The sequence below is a fragment of the Ambystoma mexicanum genome, chromosome 2p (genome assembly GCF_040938575.1).
Source record: "Ambystoma mexicanum isolate Mex_15411 chromosome 2p, UKY_AmexF1_1, whole genome shotgun sequence".
NCBI classification, from domain to species: domain Eukaryota; kingdom Metazoa; phylum Chordata; class Amphibia; order Caudata; family Ambystomatidae; genus Ambystoma; species Ambystoma mexicanum.
Window position 1 is genome coordinate 1,424,346,247 of NC_090923.1, and position 21,940 is coordinate 1,424,368,186.

The 21,940-nt window shown below is 49.1% G+C and overlaps 1 protein-coding gene across 1 annotated transcript in view; it reads right to left on the bottom strand.

The window, feature by feature from the left end:
• Positions 1-6,338: 6,338 nt before the first annotated feature.
• LOC138567580 (stonustoxin subunit alpha-like) overlaps positions 6,339-21,940 on the bottom strand; it is a 320,545-nt gene continuing 304,943 nt past the window's right edge. Inside the window, exon 4 of the mRNA XM_069645951.1 lies at positions 6,339-10,676. Within this exon, the coding sequence (XP_069502052.1) occupies positions 6,964-10,676 (3,713 nt within the window). The 3' untranslated portion in view covers positions 6,339-6,963. The remainder of the gene's footprint in view (positions 10,677-21,940) is intronic.

Genomic DNA, 21,940 nt, shown 5'->3' on the forward strand with positions numbered 1-21,940 from the left:
TCTAAACATCCCACCAATTATGGTACAATCAATAATCACCTCAGTGGTCATGTGTCAATTAGCTCTCTGAAGTTTGGCCGTGAGTCTGTACTGTGCTCCGAGAACTTTTAAGGAGTATCGACATGGCGGTTTCCATGCGTAGGTGTGACGTTTCGCTCCTACCAGCCTGCCTCCATACCGTGACTAGACACAATGAATTCAAGCTCTTCTCCTTGCTTTTCGTATATTTAATTTAATTTGGACAGTCTCGTGACGTCTGTTGTTTATCTTGACTTTTTCTGAACAGGATCCTCTGTTCCTTTCTCCTTAATTGTATCCAATGTCAGCCTTTTTAATCCAGGAAGGCCTTGGCTTCTTGGCACAGTTAACTGCAGCTGGGCTCCATTCTGTTTCGATTCTTGAATTGTTTGCTGCGACACGCTCTATTGAGATCTTCTAGTTTCGTTCATTTTCTGCTTATTGACGTAGTGGAAACATACATTCATACCTAAAGTGCTCTTTGAGGTATGTACATGTAGACATTGGCGCTTGCCGTAATCTACTTTCCTTTAAGCATAAGCTAGCTGCACGATTTCTACACTGCTTGCGGTTACTTGTACACGTTTAAAATAACTGAATGTCTTTATCGAGTCTGCAGCATAAGCTTCTTCATCTTGATCCTATGATGTCACTTATCCTTAGCATCTTCTTGGTACTTCGTCTTTTGTCAGCATTCTCTGGTCATTATATCTTCTTATCTGGACGTCAGTTTGAGTTCTTATGATGTCACCATCCATCTTCTTTCATTATCTTCTTTGGTTCTTCAGGAATCTCATTTAAATGACCATTATATTGTCTTGAATGCACATATGGTTTTCTCAGTGGATATCTTACTGTCCAGGTTTTCTTAGGTATCGGTATATTGACAGGCACAGTCATTCTGATGGGCACTAGGCAGAGCCCATATGCTGCTCTCTGCAGATTTAACTGTTCTGCATATGTCACATAATTCGGTGCGAAATCTATAGGCACTGGTAGAGGGGTAACTGGAGTAACTATAGTGGGGGTGGTACTTGACACCTCCTCTTCAGCTGGGGCCCCTATGATTGTTGCTGGTGCTCCTATGATTACTGCCGATGCCCCTTTGATTACTGCTGATGCCCCTAGGATTGTTGCGGATGCCCTTAGCATTGTTGCTGGTGCCACCATAATTGTTGCTGGTTCACCCATGATTACTGCTGATGCCGCTTTGATTCATGCTGATGGCCTTATGATTGTTGCTGGTGCTCCTATGATTACTGCTGATGCCCCTTTTATTACTGCTGATGCCCTTATGATTGTTGCTGATGCCCGTTTGATTACTGCTGAGGCCCCTATGATTGTTGCTGGTGCCCCCATGATTGTTGATGCATGCCCCCATTACTGTTGCTGGTTCTCCCATGGGTGTTGCTGGTGCCCCCATGGCTGTTGCTGGTGCCCCCATGGCTGTTGCTGGTGCCCTCATTACTCTCGCTTGTGCCCCTATATATCGCCTCCACTGTTGCTGGATGTGTCCCTAGAACTACTAGCATACCTCGAAGTGCCACAACTCATGCTGATAGTGCCATGACCTCTGTCTCCCCTAAATATACACCCATTAATGCTACTCCTGCTCCCCTAAACACGCTTAGATGTGCTCTCATTAATGCACGGTCACTACCTGCCCATGCGCTGGACATCCATGACCTTATCTGCAACTCCAACCTGGACCTGCTAATTAGCGAGACATGGCTCCATGAAGCCTCAGGGTCTTCTCTTGCACTTGCCTTACCTGTAGGGTACACAATCTTCAGACAAGACCGTGGTGCACAGAAAGGAGGGGGCGTGACACTGATCGCTAAGGAGTCCATCCCCATCAGGAGAATTCAAGGTGACCTGTGTCCCAACTGCGACTACATGCTCGTTACGATTAACTTGTCACCTAACAGCACTATCACCCTCCATATCGCATACCACCCACGTGGGCCAGTCACTGACTTCCAAGATGCCCTCCTTCATGCCCTTGCCGACAACCTAAAAAAAAACACCATGTCCATCCTCACGGGAGACATGAACCTCGGCCTAAATGACCGTGCAGACGGGCATGCAGCTTCACTTAACAATGCCCTCACCATACTGGGCTTCAAACAAGCGGTGACAGAACCCACCCATGGCAAAGGCTGCACCTTGGACTGGATATCCCATCACAACTGCCCTCGTTCAATCTCAGCCAACTGTCATGCTCGTCAGGTTTGACTGTGACCTCTTGGTCGTCACTAATCCCACGATCCCCATCCTCTTCACCTGTGTCTTCAGAAGATGTTGAATGTAGCTTCCCCTTCTTCCTTTGAATCCGATGTTTTTTCTTGAAGAGGTATGGCCTCCCTCGGGTAGAAGCCAGTCTGCCGCCTTTCCATAAATGGCAGGCAAAGGACCCTCTCCCGAGAGTGCCAGTGAGAGGAAAAAGCCAGAGGCAGAAAAAACCTCTCAAGTTGGTTGCAGGGAGTGGCAGGCTGTAGTGGCGATGATGTGATGTTTTCGCCGGTGGATCTTAGGAGGTAAGAGGACTGACAGGTATGCTGAGAATAGTTGTCTGGTAGGACGGTCTGCAGTGGGTAATGCGGACCGGAGAAGCACCAGGTTATTCCACTGGTGGAGGGACGAGGAGTATGTCAAAGCATCCACCGTAGGAAAGTGAAGGAAGGCGTAAGTGGAAGTGAACACTCAAAGGCACCAGGAGAAGGAGCCGGGTCGAGGAAGGTTGACCCAGCGGCGCTCAAAGGAGAAGGGCGGAGGGTAAGAAAGTAAGGAACAAGGAAAGTAGGAAAAGAAAAGAAGAGGCAAGACCCCAGCTAACAGGTAGCGGGGGAAAAGGCAGACAGCAACAGAGACGGGACGAAACCCGGAATGGAGGCAAAGAAGGGACTGCGACCGCCGGCGCGAGGAAAGCCCACGCTGAGAGTCACGGCCGAGAAGCGAAAAGCAAGTAAGGGTGAGAGCCACCAGAGCAAGGGGAGAGCAGGCGAGAAGGCGAGCAGGGGGAAAAATGTAAACATGGAAGAGAGGGACCACAAAGGGAACCGCGTGAAAACCCAGAAGCAAAGCGAAGGGTTGCAATGCACCGTGGCTCAAGCGGGGTGGGGCTTTAAAGGAAACAAAAACACCCACGAGAAAAAAAGACTAGACCCACGCACCAGGAAGTGACAGAAGGAAATAGCACATTCTAATGGCACCTCAGTCTCCACATGCTTCCCAGGCGCCAGGGAGGGAAGCGCGTGACACCATCACTCCCATTCCATGGTCCGATCACTCTGCCATCCATTTTGACCTTAACGTTGCTAAAGCACCCAAAAAAAGGACAGCCCTCGCAGCATGGTTGGCCAAACCGAGTGACACCTCCAAAATAATCACTATAGAATATAAAACCACCATTATCGCAGCCAAATCCAATTCCTTCAACTCTAGGATAGCCAACACTAAATCAAGATCCTGAGAAATCTTCATGATCTTCAGAGAACTGCAAGCCCCCACGCCCACCCCGCCATCCCTAACCGAGGACAAGGACTGGTGTAACAGATACAAGATGCTATGCTCGACAAACAGAACACCCTACAAGACAAAATCATCAGCCACCAAAAAGCTCTAAAACAACTATCCAACCTACACAGTGAAATCCCAGCATTTTCATTCAAAGAGATGAAGAAATAGGACGGCCTAGCAATCCTCAACTCCATCAAGCCATCAAACTGTAAGGGTGATTCCTGTCCAGTTCAGCTCATTAAAGACAGTGCACCCACCCTGGCACTTTTCATCAACGCCTCCTTCAAATCCAACCGAGTCCCTTCCTGCAACAAAGAAGTCTGGGTACGTCCGCTGCTGAAAAAACCCACACTGGACCCTAAAATCCCTGGAAACTACAGACCTATAACAATGGTCCCTTTCCTGCTGAAGATTCTGGAAAAGGCAGCCTACCTTCAGGTCCATAAATACTTGGAGACTCATCACCTACTAGGTCTCCGACAGTAAGGCTTCCGTCCTAACCACGGAACAGAAACTGCATTACTGGACCTTTAAAACCAGATCAATGACCTCAGAGATGTAGGCAAACACACCCTCCTGCTACTCCTTAACTTATCCGCGGCCTTTGACTTGGTTGACCATGACACTCTATGCTACCACCTTTCCACAGCCGCCAACTTTTCGCCAAATGCCACTGCCTGGATCTCATCCTTCCTCAAGGAAAGAGCAATGAAGGTCCGCTCGGACCAAGCCAGTGCGCGGCCCGAACTAATCAAATGTGGAGTTCCATAAGGATCTTGTATCTCGCCCACTCTTTACAACCTGTTCACGAGGTCGCTATTTAATTATCTGGACTCCTTAGGCATCACATACACTAATTATGCTGATTCGGGAGATTATGAGGCTGACCAGAAATCCCTTGACCCTATCTACGCCACAATCCGAACCTGGATGGTGGAAAACTGGTTGTGTCTAAACAGTGAACAAACAGAACTTCTCATCAGCTCGCCAAAAACACTCAAGAAACTCAGCGCAAAATACGACTCCTTCCTGATTGACAACACCCCTGTGCTTGTATCGCAGGTAGTCAAAACTCTGGGAGTGTACTTAGACTTTAACCTAACTATGGTCAGGCAGGCCATCTTTTCTGCATCGGCCTATCACTCGAAACTAATCACGGCAGCCAGACCATTCCTGATGCAACAAAACTGCCTCACCATCTCCAGAGCAATTATCGGGTCACGACTTGACTATTGTAACGCACTGCTGCTAGGTACCTCTGCTAGAAACATTAGGAAACACCAGACGGTGCAAAACAATGCCCTTAGAGCAGCCACTGGCATCTCGAGAAGAGACCACATTTCGGCCACAAGAAAATCTGTTCACTGGGTCCCCATCAAGGAGTGTATCATTTTCAAGACTCTGGCACTAACCCATAAATGTTTCCATGACTCAGCACCCCGCTCCCTCTCTCAAAGATTCACCCTACCTCACTCCAACAGACCCACATGAACAGCCTACACTAACAACCATTTAGCCATACCCAAAAGCCTCAGGGCTCGTGCAGGGGGATCAAGTTTCCCAGCCATCGCAGCCACCAACTGGAACCTACTACCCCCCCCACTCAGGAGCATTTCGCCACATACAGCTTTCAGGAAACCAATTACAACACTGTTGTTTGTGTAGAATCACTGCCAATCACCCAGCCGTTTTATATGTACCATATGTGTATCAATGTGTAACTGTACACCTTAAGATACATGCTCTCTCTGTAACCAAGCTTTTCCTACTATTCACACAACTAAGATATCCTTTGTATGTATCATTTGAGTATGACTGTATTCCTTAAGGCACTTGCTCCATGTAACATATGCAATGCCTTCTGTTCACGTAACTAAGACATCGGGCCTCATTACACGGATGGCGGTAAGGATTTACCGGTACCGGTAAAATACTGGTACCGGTAAATCCTTACTGCCTTACTACGAGGTCCCTTTGCGGATTGGGGGATTTAACGCCTGCTTTTTGCAGGTGTTAAAATCCAACCCGCTAAGGGACCTCGGAGCTAATTACGGCACCGCAAAATTGCGGTGCCGTAATTAGCGCCTTCCCCATTCCCATAGAGCCCTATGGGGCAGAAATGGGAATGGGGAAGGGCAATGGTGGAAGGGGGATTTACCGCCCCTCCAACCTTGGAATGGGGCGGTAAATCCCCTTTCCGCCAAGGCGGTGCCGGTTTTTTACCGGCATGAGCCATGGCGCTAATAGCGCCATGGCTCACCGCCTACCGTGTAATGAGGCCCATCTTCTTGAAACAGCGCCTCGATGGCTCTGGGCTGTAGGCGCTTTACAAATACATAAATAAATAAATATTGTTTTCTAAATGTTTTTTGGGGTTGTGAAATTACTCCAACTTTGGAGATTCACAGAGAACAAGTGTACCAGCGGCTCGATTTGGTGCTAATTTGTGGGTGCAAATCCAAGTAGATTGGCTGAGGGTGAACGAAAATGTCTTTTTTTTTAAAGTGCTGGCCCTACCTAAAAGAATATCAAGCCCCTCTGCCCATCCACCGGGCCTGCACTCGGGGTAATTGGGTATTACCTAGGAAGCAACTGTAAAACCATTGCTTTTCTGGGAATACGTTATGGAGCCTCCACCCTCCCCATCCCTCATATGTACAAGATTAGAGCTCCTGTTCCCTCTTAAGGGCTGCATGGATGCTCACTATGTATCGTCAAGTGCAGTCACCCTTTGATTTATCAAGCCCCTTCAGTTATTAATCAAGAAAAAAGGTGCACATTTGCGATTGTGAAATATTTTAATATGCAAGATGCAGATGAGCGGTACAATACATTCAAATTAAATATTCACGGTGCTTTTTTTGTTATATATTTTATTTATAGTGCGCCCATATGTGTTTTACAAGTGTTCACAAGTATAATATGTTTATAGTATTTGTTTTTTTGCACATATATTATATCTTTATTGCACAATCAGCAGTGGTTTAAAAATTCATTTTTCAAGCGGGTGATATTGTACCCGTGAATTGCTTTCCGTAGCATTCCCATGTGTTATGGATTCCAGCTGCTGGGGAGAGGTGGTATTCTCATGTAATTGCACCTGGCCGTACCTTGGCAGTTTTAAAAAACACACTGTCGGTTTTCACCGTTACTGCCATGTTCAAAACGTGGACCTCTACTTCAGAAAGTATGTCTCAAAAGCACGCTTTTAAATGCAAAATAAGTTGTTTTCCCTATTAGTCTGGGGCAAAGGAACAGAGGAGTTTCAGGGAGGTTTAAATATGCACCGTTTCATTTTGACTAGTCCAGGCCATAGAAACAATAGTGTGTGACAGTGTTGGTACAGGATAGAGAATGAACCACACGAGGTTGGTATCCCTGATACCTCTTTATAGCAGTGTTAAAGTCATAGGGTTTTGTTTCCTTCTAAAAGAAAGATTTCAGAGACTTATATGTTTCGGTGATAAATGTTTTCATTTTAGACGGGGGTTGCTTCATTGAATTGTATTTTTCCCTCTCTTCTGGCAGCAACTCCTCGTTGTTGGCAATCTTACTGATCAGGACGGCCTGCTCCCTGACCTCACGCAGAGACCTGATTCGCTCCTGGTAGCCTTCCTTCAGCTCCATCTCTTCGGCCTGGATCATCAGATCGATGTGTTCTGGGGTTCCTAGCGGGTTGGGCTTTAGGGCGATTTCTTGGAGCCGACGCAGGCTGGCGGAGGATCGCTCAATAAGGTGCATCACACGCTCTTCCACCGCTGAATACTCAGTTACTAACACGTCAAACATATTCTCTGCTGACATCACTTGACCGGATGCCTTCTCATACCTATCCTTAAGGTCAGAGTAGGTTTTTCTTTCCTTTTTTGTTTTGAAGTCAAACTTGTATGCTTGATTAAAGTGAACATTCCAAGCACAAAGACCTGGACAAACTCTACAATTCCCGTTTTGCATCGCAGAACATCCAGACTTCTTTTTATCATCTCCAATGTAACAAGGATAGTGGCAAGTGTAGTGACAGTAATTGCAATTTGTTATAAAACCAGTAATGTTTTCCTTCACTTGATAAGTTATGTCTACTTCATACTCAAAGTCTTTATTGGCATTCATATCATCCTTGTGCTGTTCCAAAGCATGCTGGGTTTTTCTTAGTTCTTCAAGCTTCATCAGCCCAGCTTTGATTTGGGGCTGCAGCCCCTGCACTGCAGCCTCAAGCTCATTTCTCTCTTTGAGCACTTCTTTGGTTAGGTTTAGGCTCTTGGGTTCTAGGTGCGTTAATGAGCGAAAGAATGTTTCCATGCTAGATGTTCCCATTTTCCAGAACATTCCATTGAAGTTAAAAGTGTTTGCTTCCTCTGTACCCAGATTACTAGCAAACAAAGCAGAATTGTTGAACTTGAAATGCACTGGCATGCCCTCGCTGTCTTTAGCACAGGGGATATCAGCTGCTTTGATGGCATCTAGAACGGGTGGTGCCTGTCCATCTGCAAAAGTAATCAAAATCTGGATGTTGTCTTCTATGTCCTTTCCAAAAATGGAGAGCACAGAATCAAACACATATTTCTGGGAATGCGTGAGACGTGCTGAGGAGGCCTGGACCACACAGCACACAGCATCTATGTGATCAATGCCTCCTGGCTTGGAAAAGAATTCTCGGATCATTTGTGTGATCCTTTTGTCCTGTTCTATCCCTCGAGTATCTCCGAATCCAGGGGTGTCGATTATAGTCAGGGGATACGGAATCTGGAAGCCTACGTCTTCATGGATTTCGTAGGCTGTAACCTCAGATGTTTGACTATGGGCCTGGCTTTTATGCAGTACCTCCTGTATCAGCTTGAAACGGAAGTCGTCTTCCCAATCCACTCCCAGGATGTAGTTCACCATTCCATTAATGAGAGTGGTTTTACCAGATCCAGTGGCTCCCAGAACCATAATGACTTTAGGGGTTTTATGCTGGATCTCTTTTCCCATTGTGTGTTTTCTATGCACTCCATCTTGCACAAGGACTGTTGGCAGTGCGTAGATGGAAGGACTGCCTTCTGTTTCTAGAGTGCTTTGTGCAAGTAAAGTATGTGCAATTCTATTTCTGTGTTGATTGTCTGGTGTTAAGATATCAACCTCTTCACTTGGAGCACTGATGTATGCATCTTTACAGATGGCATACACTCTGAAGCCATAGCAAGTATTTGCCTGCAGACCTCCAACTTCTATTTTCTCCACCTTTCCCCCCACTTTCTTTTCAAACCATCCCCCTGTCTCCACCTGGCCTGCATTTTGAGCCTTCAATCTGTATTCTACCTTATAATCAGTGATAGTGACTCCATCTGCAATAACAGATGGAGGATTCCAGGTGAGAGTTATGTTCTGTGGGTGTAGGGTGAAACTTGCTGGCTTTTCAGGTGGACTAATTGGAAGTGTCTTTGCAGCCCTGGTGAACTCACTGGCCGCACTTAGACCTGGCTTGCACACCGCATAGTATCGGAACTTGTATTCTGAATTAGGATACAGGCCTTTTATTGTGAACCTCTCCATTTTCTGTGTGGTACTAATGTCTGTGCATTCTTGATCACCTACAGCCATATACTCTATTTTGTACATGTCTATCGCCTCCTGTCCAAACTCATCTGGTCTGAATGTGAGTTCCACACTATCATGTGTTACACTACCAATCAAAGGGGGTCTCGGTTTGGAGGGAGGCTCAAACGCTGTGCTCAGCAGCTCTCCTGCTCCATAGAGGTAAACAGATGCTCCTGGATTGTCTGCATCAGGAAGTGATGAGACAATAAACTGAGTGACCTCACTGGACTTATTAAGAGTGGAAAAGTCCTTGAATGCCTTGACATACTTCCTTGTCTTTTTGGAAATGTCTGTCTGCCTGAACCAAGGCTGCAGATTCTCTTTCTTGCAGGTAGGATTCTGTGCCGTTGGATCATTCGTCTTCGTGTGTCTTGACTGCAGCCATTCTCTTAACTCAGATAGAAATGGTTCTTCTTTCAACGAGGTAAATGTAAATGCCATAACATACTCGGCTGTGGGATCCAGAACGAGTAGGTCCAGATCACTCGCAGAGGTCAGAACTCTCACATCCTTAAGAAAGGTAAGGTAGGAATTCACAAGGTCCATCTCTTGTTGTTTGTGTTCCAGAAATTCAGCAAGAGCCTGAGAATTGAAAGGCGATTTCCCGCAGCTGGCTAGAATGTCCACCAGCACACCTTCCTCCACCTCCCCTCCACGGATAGATGGTAAGATCTCTGCCAGCTGTTTCTGGAAGGTCAGAGTGTACTGGGAACATTGTTCTTGGAACCATTCTATGTCCCTTATCATCTCTGGGAAGCATGTCACAGCTGGATGTTTCATCAGGTCATTGAACTGCATCTTAAACCCAGTCATCTTCTCTATCACAGCTTGGGCATCGAAGACCCGCTGGATGCTAATGTCACGCACAACCTGAGCTGCTTTGGAATCCAGTTGTTTGAGTGGATATAACCAAACTTTCATCGGCACTGCATTTTCTCCCCTCTCACCAAGGAGTTTTGGAAGGGTGGAATACATTTTAATAGCCTCCTGATAAGTTGTAGGATTGCTTTCAATGGAAAAGTCCCCATGAAATGTACAGCTAAACTTTTCAGCACCCTCAACATTTTCCCCCTTCATATCAAGAGAGCCCTCCCCTTCAATAGCAATCATTGGAATCTTTTTGATCATCAAATCAAGGTTGCCCTGAATATCTTGGTTTCTTTCTGTTGATGAAAGTTCTTGATCAAAAACAAAGAAAGCCTGTGCCCCATATAGCACAGCTGTTACAACATGCGTTGCTGTGCCTTGGTCGAAAACATCTGGATAAGAGACATTCTGTCGCCCTAAATGCTTCATCGTGAGCTGCTGAAACTTAGTCGTGGTTGAATACTGCAGGGAAACCCGCGCCTGCTTCTTCGATGTTTTCCTGTCATTTAGATAGGAGGCAGATCCATTTACCTCCACCAGGCCTGAGAGGAGGCTGGCTTTCAAGGATGCTGAGACACTGAGAGAAGAGGCTTTCTCTTCAATGGTGTCAGATGTGATCACCCTGAAAGCAGTGTTGGTTTGGGGGTCTGTGGACACATTTGTCTGAAGCGTTTCATTGTCCCACAAGGTAATACCTGTGCAATAAAGAACAATAGATTAGATATTACAATCACTCCAGGCAGTGCTCACATCACACTTAGAGAAAAATAGATACACATCTGTGGAAACACATTTTCAGTTGTGAAGACTTCAAGTTCCCGCAAACCCATAACCAGTTAGCATCTCACAGAATGGCACATATCATGCCCAAGGGTCTTCATTTGGTTTGGTTAAATAAATAAAGTGGCGTCCTTGCCCCTGAACCTTTTGAGAAGACCATTATCAAGCCAGTGTCAGAAACAGACATTATACTTGTGCATGCCATTTTAATTTTTAGTTTAGGCTATTAGGTGTCAGTTAAACGAAGGCATTGGAGTACAGATAGGGAGGAATGATATCTGAGGAGGGACAGAGTCTGTAGGTGTTTGGTTATATGCCCACCCATTGCCTGCCCATGACCATGCTAATCCCTATGGCAATTCCCACCCATTCCTGCCCCTGCTCACCCAAACACCTCCTCATGGGAACTCTTTGAGCTTGCTTAAATCAACCCTTACCATCAGGCTTTGCATTCAAAGTGCCTGCCAGAGTTTGTTCAAAGTAGTCTCGTGAGAGTTAATGACTTAATTGGAGTTGTAAACATGCTACTGGTGTAATAAAAATATTTTACCAGGCCTGGCTTCAGCCACTCGATTTATACGCACTCTACATGTCCTTCACTGAAGTCCTGTTTAAATCAAGTATTGGCAAAGTCAACATTTTTGGCTTGTGCATACGTTTTAAGCTTTTGCCAGGCACTGCTATTAGATGCCCACGTACTCCCACCATATTGCACCTGCTACCAACAATGGGTAGTTAATACCACTAAGGCTGTGCCTGGCAAGTGCCTTTCCCATGCCTACCCAAAAGCCCAAACTGTTGGCATTGCCAATGCGTGTTCCCTTTGTAGGAAGATGCTTGAGTCTCATTTTACCTCTAACCATTGAGTCATGCATAGTAACATCCTGCACCCGGCACTTAGCACAAATGCATATTTCTTAGCAAGGGCACAACAGTCAAGAGCATGGGTTGATGCCTGGTCTAGGGGTGGTGTCTCCAGTAGTAAAGTTCAGCTCTTCCCCTACTGCCAGTGAGGCAATGCCCACCTGTTACTTTGTTGATGTTGATGAGCTGAGCACTGAGGTGAGGGGTTAGCACCTTATGTCAAAAGGAGGAGTATGCTGGTCTAGCAGAAACCTCCAGGGACTCAAGTGTGCTATTTAGTATATGGTATTTATTCAAAATATGACAGGTAATGATGTTACATACAATACAAATTGTAATATCAAAGTTATGGTAAAAATATTCTCACTTCTTCAAGTGAATTATAGAATAAGCTTTCCCTGCGATACAGTAATTTCCCTTGGAAATTGAGCGCACTAAATACAAAAAACTATCAAGCATAATAATATACCCAAGCAGGCTATTCAAATAAACAAAAGACAACCAGTGCTTGCCCACTACTTTATGTGACCTTCATCCCCAACACAAATGGAGGTGGTTGGATCAGCTGCACTGCTGTGGTGAGCGGTGCTATCCTTGAGAGTTTATCCGCATGAATACTGGGCCTCGGCCCACACTGCAACTTAGACCTGTGGGCCCACAGCCAAGAAGGTGGAATTCACTGGACTGCTCGGCTTCGCAGTACAGTTATTGCTGGCTTGTGGCCCTCCAGGGGGGGGGAGGGTTCTTATGTAGCCTAAGACTCCAGCTGACACTTGGGACACAGGCCAACCCTACGGATTCTGGTCTTGGTGCATTGAGACATGCTGGGATATGTTGGAAGAGGGGGAAGACATTGTGCCTTATTATAAGCTCTGTGGTAAAAATGCAGCGGTAATACCGTTACCGCTGCATTATCGCACCACTCAACTACGAGTTTGGCAGTGAGGTGTAAGAAAAACCTCCAGCAAAATGTGCGAGGTCATTCCACCACCATACTGGCAAAATGCACCATTTTGGCGGTATTTCCGCCAACTGTAATACCACCGAAATTCCCCTATGGAATCCATCAATGGGGACTTACACGGCCAAACTGCCAATTGTAATACCGCCACACCAAGTGGCGGTAACAATAATTCTGTTTGGTGGTATCCGCGGATTTACAGCCGAGATACCACCAAAATTGTGATGAACATTGTATCTCGCCCGTGTCAGGAAGTGCAGCAGCCATGCCATGCAGAGATGGCACCAGTGCCTTTCACCCTTTGCAACTGAGATGGGCCCAGAGCCTCTGGGGGTGTCCATGCTGTTTTGCCAGTCATTGCATACATCAAATAAGTCAGTGCATAAATGTGTATTTTGCAGCGTGCACGTACCAGCCTGCCTAGGCTGGCAAAATCAGGTATCTTCCTTGCAGTATCCAGTACAGCACTAGTTCTTGTCCCCTCGTTGCCAAACAAAGTTTCATAGCTTTTCGTAAGTAGTCGTTTAGAGTTTCAGCTCCCCGGCGGTTGCTTTTATTTGTTCTGGAGTTAAGTATGTGGGCCAATACACCTGTGATAATCTGCAGCTACTCGCCCTTTCCCTTCGTTGCAGTGAAGTGGATTTTTAAAAAAAGGAACAGTTCTAGGGTGACCAGACGTCCCGGTTTTCCGGGTAAATCACCCTCCGTCCCGTCCGGGGTTTGCAGGGTTGGGTGGCTATGGTAATTAAAATTGCAAATATTTTTCACAACACTATCAGAATATTGAAATTGAAGAGTCGGCGCGAACCCCCAACCTTTCAGAGACAAGGCCCAACACTTACTAACTGTTAGACACAAGTAGATGGTTCAGCAAAACAGACATTAGCCAAAAGGTCAAAGGTGGCACATGGGGAATAGGAAAATACACACGACGGGGGTGTAACACGTTAGCAGCGGGCAGATTATCAGAAAAAAGGTCTTGAGACTGCATTGAGAACGAAGAGCAGTTTATTCCACAGATCAAGACGAATCAAGCGGTCCACACATTCGGATAACTCAAAAAAGTCATTGCTAACCAGTGAACATTGTTAAGGCCACGCTTACGTGGTGATGTGTAATAAATGCTGCAACGCCCTCCGAGCTAGCGAAGGCAGTTGCAAGCAAACCTAACTCTGCGCCTGACTTGTCCCTCACTGCGCTATGACCCGCATGCACAGTGTGATGTGCTGGGGGAGCAGGGCCGGGCCTAGCTGCGTGGCACGCGCAGCGCTGCACAGACTGACGCGGACACAGTGTGGACTGGTGTCCGAGCGGGAACTGCCCTTCGGCGGGCTCCGCGCTCGCCTTTATTTAATAGCCTTTCAGCCTCGTCGATGGCATTGGCTGCTTTCGGAGCGTGTACCACTCGCTCCTTTCTCGTTGGTGGGTGTGGGGTGTGTCCCCGCTCCTTTCTTCTTCTTCCAGGTGTGTTGGAGGCTCTGGGCTTGTCTCTTCCCCCTCGGCTTTCTTGGGGGCCATCTGGCTGTGCTGGTTGGTCTTCTCTGGGACGGTTTCCTCTTTTCCCTTCCTCCTACAGCGTCAACGGGACTTTTTGGAAGTGCGAGGCATTTCTCGACACAGACTCACGCCCTCGCGTGGCTGATACAAGACTATGTTCTCGCCAGGATACTGTCCATGGTTCCGATTCGTACGGCAGTGACATCTTACCCTTCCGGTTCCGGTTCTTCACTAAAACCGTGTCACCAACCTGGAGGTCACTGCTTTCCTGGCTAAGTCCTCCCTAGCATTCTGTAGCCGCCTCCTTGTCTCTATGTCTTCCCAGTCAGCCGGGGTCAGCTTCCAGGAGTGGTGTAGGGGCAAACCGCCTTGTATGGGGACCTGGAACATCATGTCCGCCAGGCTGATGTGCGTTGAGGTGTGTGGTGTGAGCCGGTATGTGCACAGGAATCAGTAGAGCTCGGGGAGCCACCTGCGGCCTTTGTCCTTTGCAATTCGAATGGTTTTGTTGATGGACGCCATAAACCGTTCGGCGTCTCCGTTCGCTTGCAGCCAGTACGGTGTGATGTGGTGATGGCGTATCCCTAGCTCTTCTATGAAGCACCAGAACTCCTTGATGGTGAACGGCAGGCCGTTGTTGCTTCGGATCGCTGATGGAATGCCATGCGTCGCAAACATTTTCTCCAGAGCGGTGGTGACTGCTTCTGCTTCAGTGGAGAGGACAGGTTCCACTTCGGGGTACCTTTTGTGCTCATCAATCGCCACTAGAGGGTAAGCCTCGTTGGCGACGGTGCAAAAGTCGATGCTGATGGAGTCCCACCTGCGGGTGCTTCGCGGCAGGCATTCCATGGGCTCGGGTGGGCCGGGGTGACGTGAGGACCGGCAGGCGCTGCAGGTTTCTACAAGGGCCACTACTCTACGTTGCATGTGGGGCAGCCAAATGCGTGACTTGAGGTATGCCAGTGTTTTGACGACCCCCTGGTGCCCCTCATGCGTCAATTGGATTGCTCTTTCGTGCAGGGCCAGCCGCAGCACAATCCTGTATCCTTTTAGGATCAGCCCATCCACCGACATGGATAACTCATGGCGTATCCCGAACAGCGCATGCAACAGTTCTTGCGCTGCTTGTGTTCTCCTGGTGACTGCCGACAGAAATGTCTTCCATTCCCCTGTTAGGATGGCGTCTTTGCAAGCTGCAGGCACGTGTCACCTTCCGTCTCGGACTGAATTTCCTCTAGCGTCATGGCTTTTGGTCTGGCAAGCTCAATGATTTGGCAGACGTGCTCTTCTGCCACTTTCGCCGCTTCCTGTTCTGACGCTGTGGCTGGTCGTGGGTGGCGCAACAAGTAGTCCGCGGGGTTGTCGGCCCCTGCACGGTACTGTACATTCAGGTCGAATTGCTGTAATTGCAGTAGCCACCGCTCATTCCTTGCAGGCGGGTGCGGTGCCGAGCCTCCAAAAATGGGGATGAGTGGTTTGTGGTCAGTAAGCACTTTTATAGGGTGCCCTAGGACATACACATGAAAATGCTTGCACCCCCAAATGATGGCCAGCGCCTCCTTCTCGATGTGAGCATGGTTTTTTTTCCGCTGGTGTGAGCGCTCTGCTTGCGAACGCAATGGTGTAGACAGTTCCATTTTTGTCTCTCTGCATCAACACCGCCCCTAGCCCAACTGGGCTGGCGTCCACAAGTAGTTCCGTGGAGTGGTTGATGTCGAAAAATGCCATGGTGGCGTTACTGGAGAGGGAGTCTTTTATCTTCTGGAACGCCTGTTCCTCACTGATGCCGCACTGCCACGGGTCCTTAGCTTTCGTGAGTTCCCTTAGCGGAGCGGCGGTCATGGCAAGGTCCGGGATGAAGTGGCCGCAGTATGTGGCCATGCCTAAAAAACTTCTCACCTCTGACGCGGTTGACAGTGCTTTTGCATTTTTGATGTCGCTGACTTTGCTGGGGTCTGGGGAAACGCCCTGTTCGTTGAACACATAGCTGAAAAAGCTGAGTGATTTCTTTGCAAACTCACATTTTTCTTTATGGAGTGTGAGTCCTGACTCTTCCAGGCGCTAGCCGGGCCGTGTGTTCTGCTTCCGTTCTTCCATAAACCAAGATATCGTCGCTGACATTGGTGACACCTGGTAGGTCCTGGAGCACTCGGCGGATCTCATTTTGGAAGACCTCCGCTGCTGAGGAGATTCCGAAGTTGAGGCGACGGTATCGCCAGAGCCCGAAATGAGATGAGAAGGTGGTAATGTAGCAGGATTCCTTGGCTAACCGGATCTGATGGTAGCCAGATCGAAGATCGAGCTTGCTGAAGACAGTTGCGCCGGTGAGATCTACAATCAGCTCATCAATTGTTGGTGTAATATGCCTCTCCCGCCCAATAGCTGCATTGGGAAGACGCATATCAATGCAAATGCGTACGGCATTAGGTTGTTTGGGTTTTGCCGTGACTACCGTGGGGGAGACCCAGAGGGTGGCTCCTGACGTCTTTTCGATGATCTTCAGGTCTTCTAGTTTCTTGAGCTCGGCTTCCACAGCTGCCCTCATATGGAAGGGGACCCTCCTGTGTCTCACTGCTCTGGGTTCAATGGTCGGGTCGATGTGGAGCTTCACTGATCGGCCTTTGAGGCACCCGATGCCGGTGAAGAGTTTCTTGTGCTTTTGAGGAGGAGCTCGATGTTCTCCTGCTGGACTGCAAGGTTGAACTGTATGACTTCAAGGCACTCGGCTGTGGTGCAGCTGAGCAGAGTCTCAATGCCGGCGTCTACGACATGGATCCTGGTGTTGCAGCTGACGCCACAATGTGAGAGCGTCGTTTTGAAGTACCCCAACACTGGGAGGGGCTTCTTGCACCCGTATGCATAGAGCAGGACTGGATGCCGCCGGAGCGTCGGCTGGGGCTTGAGTTTGTCGAATCTGGAGACGGGCATGACGTTCACGGTGGCCCTGGTGTCTATCATAATGGTCACTGGGATGTCCCCTACTAGCACCGTGCACCGGCGGGACTTAGCACCACGGCGGTCGTTGTTGTCCCCTGGCTTCACTGCTGAGATCATGTGCGCCTTCTCCTTCTTCCGGTTGTGGGTCCATTTGGTGTGGCTTGGGGACATCTCCCTGCTGGACTGGCTTTCTTCACTGCTACTCGCGCTATCTGTCTCCTCGCCACCGATGGCGTGGGCGCGCCCGTTCCTGCTGTACCGAGGCCTCTCTTTCGGTTTCCTTTGGCGACACTGTTGTCTCTCTGGGTGCCTGGTGGACCCTCGGGTCCCCGTGTCGTCTCTGTGCAGTGGGGTGTTTTCCCTGCGGGTGGTGTCTTTGGGCAGCCTGGAGCTTAGGCACACCGCTGCGTAGTGGTTTTCTTTCCCACATTTGTGGCACGTGGTGCCATACGCTGGGCATGGTTCATTTCTGCTGTGACGTCCCCCACACCATAAGCAGTCGTTCGGTCTCATGCTGGGTGGCCCTCCTCGTGGCCTCTGTTGCCTCAGAGCGTTGATTTTTGGGGTGGTGTTCTTTGACAGGTCTGTATCTAAAGGCAGGCGACTTATAATCTGCTCCATCTCCGCCGCATACTCATCGGTCCTTTCACATAGATGTCCCATGGCCAGGATAGTGTCAAGCGGGAGATCTTCTTCAGCTAGAACTGCGCGCCTTAGCTTTTCCGAGGACAACCCGTGTATGACTTGTTGCCTTACTGCAAATTCTTCGTCTGGGAAGTCACACAACAGTGCCATCTCTCTCAGCCGACTGTGGAAGTCGTCTATGCTCTCTTGCAGGCATTGTCTGGCTTGGCTCATCTTAAATCTTTCGAAGTCTTGACTGGCCTTTGGCTTGAATTTCTTCGGGAGGACGTCTTTGGCGGTCACATAGTTGTTGTCTGTGCCTCGGTTCAGCAGGGCATTGAAGATGCGAAGGGCCATCGTGCCCAGGTTGAGCATGAGGAATGCCCTCTTAATCTCTTCATCTTCAATCTTGCGAGTGTGGAGGGAGAGCTCGAACTGTTGTAGCCATAGTTCCCACAGGAGGCCGATGCGGGGGCCAAAGGGCTGAAATGGTTGCATGAATGTGCCCTGTGTGGTGTCCAGCCACATGCTGGTGTCTGGGTTCCGGCTCTGGCTCTGTAATCTTTGCAGCGTTGTGATGTCATCCGCCATGTTGACTCCCGTCTGACCCTGCGCTCATAGATGGGTGCCGCTTGGTTCTAGGATGTTAGCTCTCCCCAATGCCTGTGAGTATGTTGGCCCCCTGCTCTCTCTGTTAACTGGGTGTGGCCTGGGTGTTATGCCGTGGCTTCAGTCCAGTGGTGCGTCGTGCCTCATGCAAAACACCTGTGGTAGCCCCTGGGTTGCGCCTTTAGCGAGTGGGGTGCTTTGCTGGATCCCTCAGTCCTTGTCTGAGTCAGCAGGTCTGGGCTGTGGCCTCCAGCGTTGTCACTGCTGGTAAGAGTGTTAGTGCTTGAGCCCTACCCTTGGCTGGTGCGTCTGTTTGCAAGTGACAAGAGCGGCTGTCCCCACGTGGCACTGTGCATGGTCCTCTTCAGAGGAGCGTCCCAGCATCCCCAGTGCACAATGCTACTGACGGGGGGTCCGGCCCTCATGAGCATTCGCTTTTCCTCGTGTTGTTTTTTTTTTGTTCTCTCTTCCACTGTGCAAAGTGGACGCGCAGGGCCCAACAAGAGCGTTTATCTTGCTTGATTTTTTTTCTTTTTTGGCGTGGGCGTGTGGTGCTTGCAGCCTGGGTTCCCTCCCCTTGAGATTTTGGCCATTGGCGGGGTGCAGGCGGGGCGTCGCACTTACTTGTCAGCCTGCGACGGAAGGCTTGCGTGTTTTTTTTTTCCTTCGCTCCCCGGCTTCACTGCCCGGCGCGAGTGTCTCAGCGAGCCTCGGCTGCCGGGGGAGCGTGATTGTCTGCTGCCTTCTTTCCTGGCCGGTCCGCGAGATCCCGCCTCATCGCAAGTGTGATGTGCTGTGGGAGCAGGGCCGTGCCTAGCCGCATGGCGCGCACAGCGCTGCACAGACTGACGCGGACACAGTGTGGAACAGTGTCCGAGCGGGAACTGCCCTTCGGCGGGCTCCACGCTCGCCTTTATTTAATTACCCACGTGACCGCGGTCACGTGGACATCACACACAGCAGCCTTGCCCTGTGACGGGCCAGTCACACACGGCTGGGAGCAACAGCACCAGTATAACACTGGCGACGAGGCAGAGAAGTTCTACACATTTAAAGGGACAGCACCTGCATTACAATTCCTGCATCGTGGTCAACACACCACACCTCCCTTAGATCGAGAGGACCAAGGAGCACACGCTAGCAGCTCTCAGCACCAGGAAACAGGCGATGAGAGGGGAAAGGAAGTAACATTCACATTCAAATGCAGCAGGGGAAGAAGAGTGCAGAAAGTCACCACATTCTCACCCACAGGTGAACATATAGAACGCAAACAGGAAAATAAACATTATAAAATGACTAGTACTCCAGTAAACCCTGCCAGGCTGGCCACGAATTTCAGCGCCACGCTCTAATGGACATGGAGTTCACAGAGGGGTTCCCCATTTGACCCGTACTTCGAACCATCGTCAGTGGGACCCAGATGGGTCCTGTGGCTACAGAAGTTTGAGATGGCGATGGATTGTAGAGACATCGCCACACCAGGAAAAATCCTGAGCGTTGGTGACGACAGTTCATATCTTTAATTCGGTACCACAGGCCCTGGGCACAGACACTGTCTACAAGTCAGCGAAGGACACTCCGACACATCATTTCATGCCCCAACTCAACCCTGACTATGAAATCTTCAACTTCTGCACAACAGTACAAGGGGAGGGAGAGACACTGATTCATACCACACTCGCCTATGGCGCCTTGCCCTATCTTGCGAATTTGACAATGTAGACAGGGAGAACCGATGACAAATCAAATGGATTGTGTTCTGAAAAGTTACGGAAGATCATACTGAGTGAAAAAGGAATCTCCCACCCTGGATTCTAGAATATTGCACCAGAGAGAATGTTCATACACCTGAGCCGCGCACATGGGCACCATACTCCAGAGGATGCAAGCACCTCCCGACCCCTAACAGTAGCTGCCATCACTGATCGCCCACAGCCGCAAGGAGAGAAACTAGACCCCACCCGCACACCAAGTAGCCGACAATGCATACCTGGACCCAATGACTGCAGTTGGTGTGGCGGACAACGAAATGGAAAATGCAACTGCTTGGCACAAGGTACCACGTGCAGCGCATGCAGCTGTTTAGATCACTATGCCAAAGTCTGCTGGTTTTCGAGCAACCCGATCCACCAGTGCAGCACTGTAAACAGACCGACCCACAAGGACAGGAAGCAACCTAAGGCACGCCAGGTCAAGGTGGAAGATGACTCCTCATCGGCTGAATCTGAAGGGGAGGGAGACCAGACAACGGCAGCTATTGCAGCACGCCAGGCCAGGAAAAAGAAGGGGAAGTACACCTAATCTCAGCGCTGGTGCAAGAAGACCAGAGAAACAGGAAGAAGAAAATAAGGCCCTGATCCAACCTCCTAGTAGGGGGGCAAGAAGTCAGATGATGATCAATACAGGGGCCTGAGTGAACATAATGCCCCTCAGAACTCTACACACGCTAAACCCCTGACTCACACTGAAGCCCACAAGCACGCAGCTATACGCGTACGTAAGCTGGAAGCCGCTACCCGTAGTTGGACGATGCTGCAGCACACTCAGCAGGACAGCATGGCCGCTAATCCACTCAAAGATATATGTAGTGGATGCAGGGATCGAGTGTTTGCTTAGCTGAGACTCCACAGAAGACATGGACATCATCAAATTCATCTGACGAAATCCACAAACTCTTAGCACAAAACCCCAAACTATTTGAGGGGATTTGATGCCTCAAAAACAGTGGTAAAGCTGCATGTTGACCCAACAATATAGCCACAGGCAGTACGACAATCGGCGGACCCCATTTCACATGAGGGACTTGGTCGCGAAGGAGCTTCACAACCTACAGAAAGCAGGGATTATCGAGGAAATGACCAGGCGAACACCATGGGTCTCCCCGATGGTTGTCACAAAATAAATTAAGCAACCCGGCAAGATTGGAATCTGCATCGACATGTGCATCCCGAACACAGCCATAGTGAAAGACACATCACGCCCACCCTCGATGAAATCATTGCAGACATCACAGGGTCCATGACATTTTTGAAAATTGACTAAAGGCAGGCTGCCACCAACTGAAGCTGCACAGGGATTCAAGGTACATCACCACATTTTCAACGCACCTTGGGCTGAGGCGGTACAAACGCCTGAACTTCGGAATTTCGTCGGCTGCCGAAGTCTTCCAACAGACAATCCACACCATCCTGCAAGATCTCCCAGGAGTCCTGAATGTCAGTGATAACATTCTCATGCACGCAAAAGACAAGGAGGAACACATGGTTCGACGGGCAGCAGTCCGAGAGACTGGAGACGGAGGGCCTCACCATACACAGGAACAAATGTGAGTTCCTCAAGGAGGAAGTCACATTCTTTGGTTACATCTTCAACAGCCGGGGCGTATCAGCTGACCCACTGAAGGGTTCAGACATCAAAGCAGCAACACCCCCCACCACACCGACTCGAATACACAGCTTCCTAGGGGTGGCAACCTACTGTGGGAGGTTCATAAACAACCTGGCCACCCTGTCTGAACCGCTACGAGCACTAACCAAAGCAGGTGCAAAATGGGACTTGGACGAAAGAAGCCAGGATGCCTTCGATAACATCAAGGAAGCACTGTCAACCAGTACCACCTTGGCATACTACGACATCAAAATGCAAATGGAGCTGCATATCGATGCCAGCCTGGTCGGATTGGGGGCT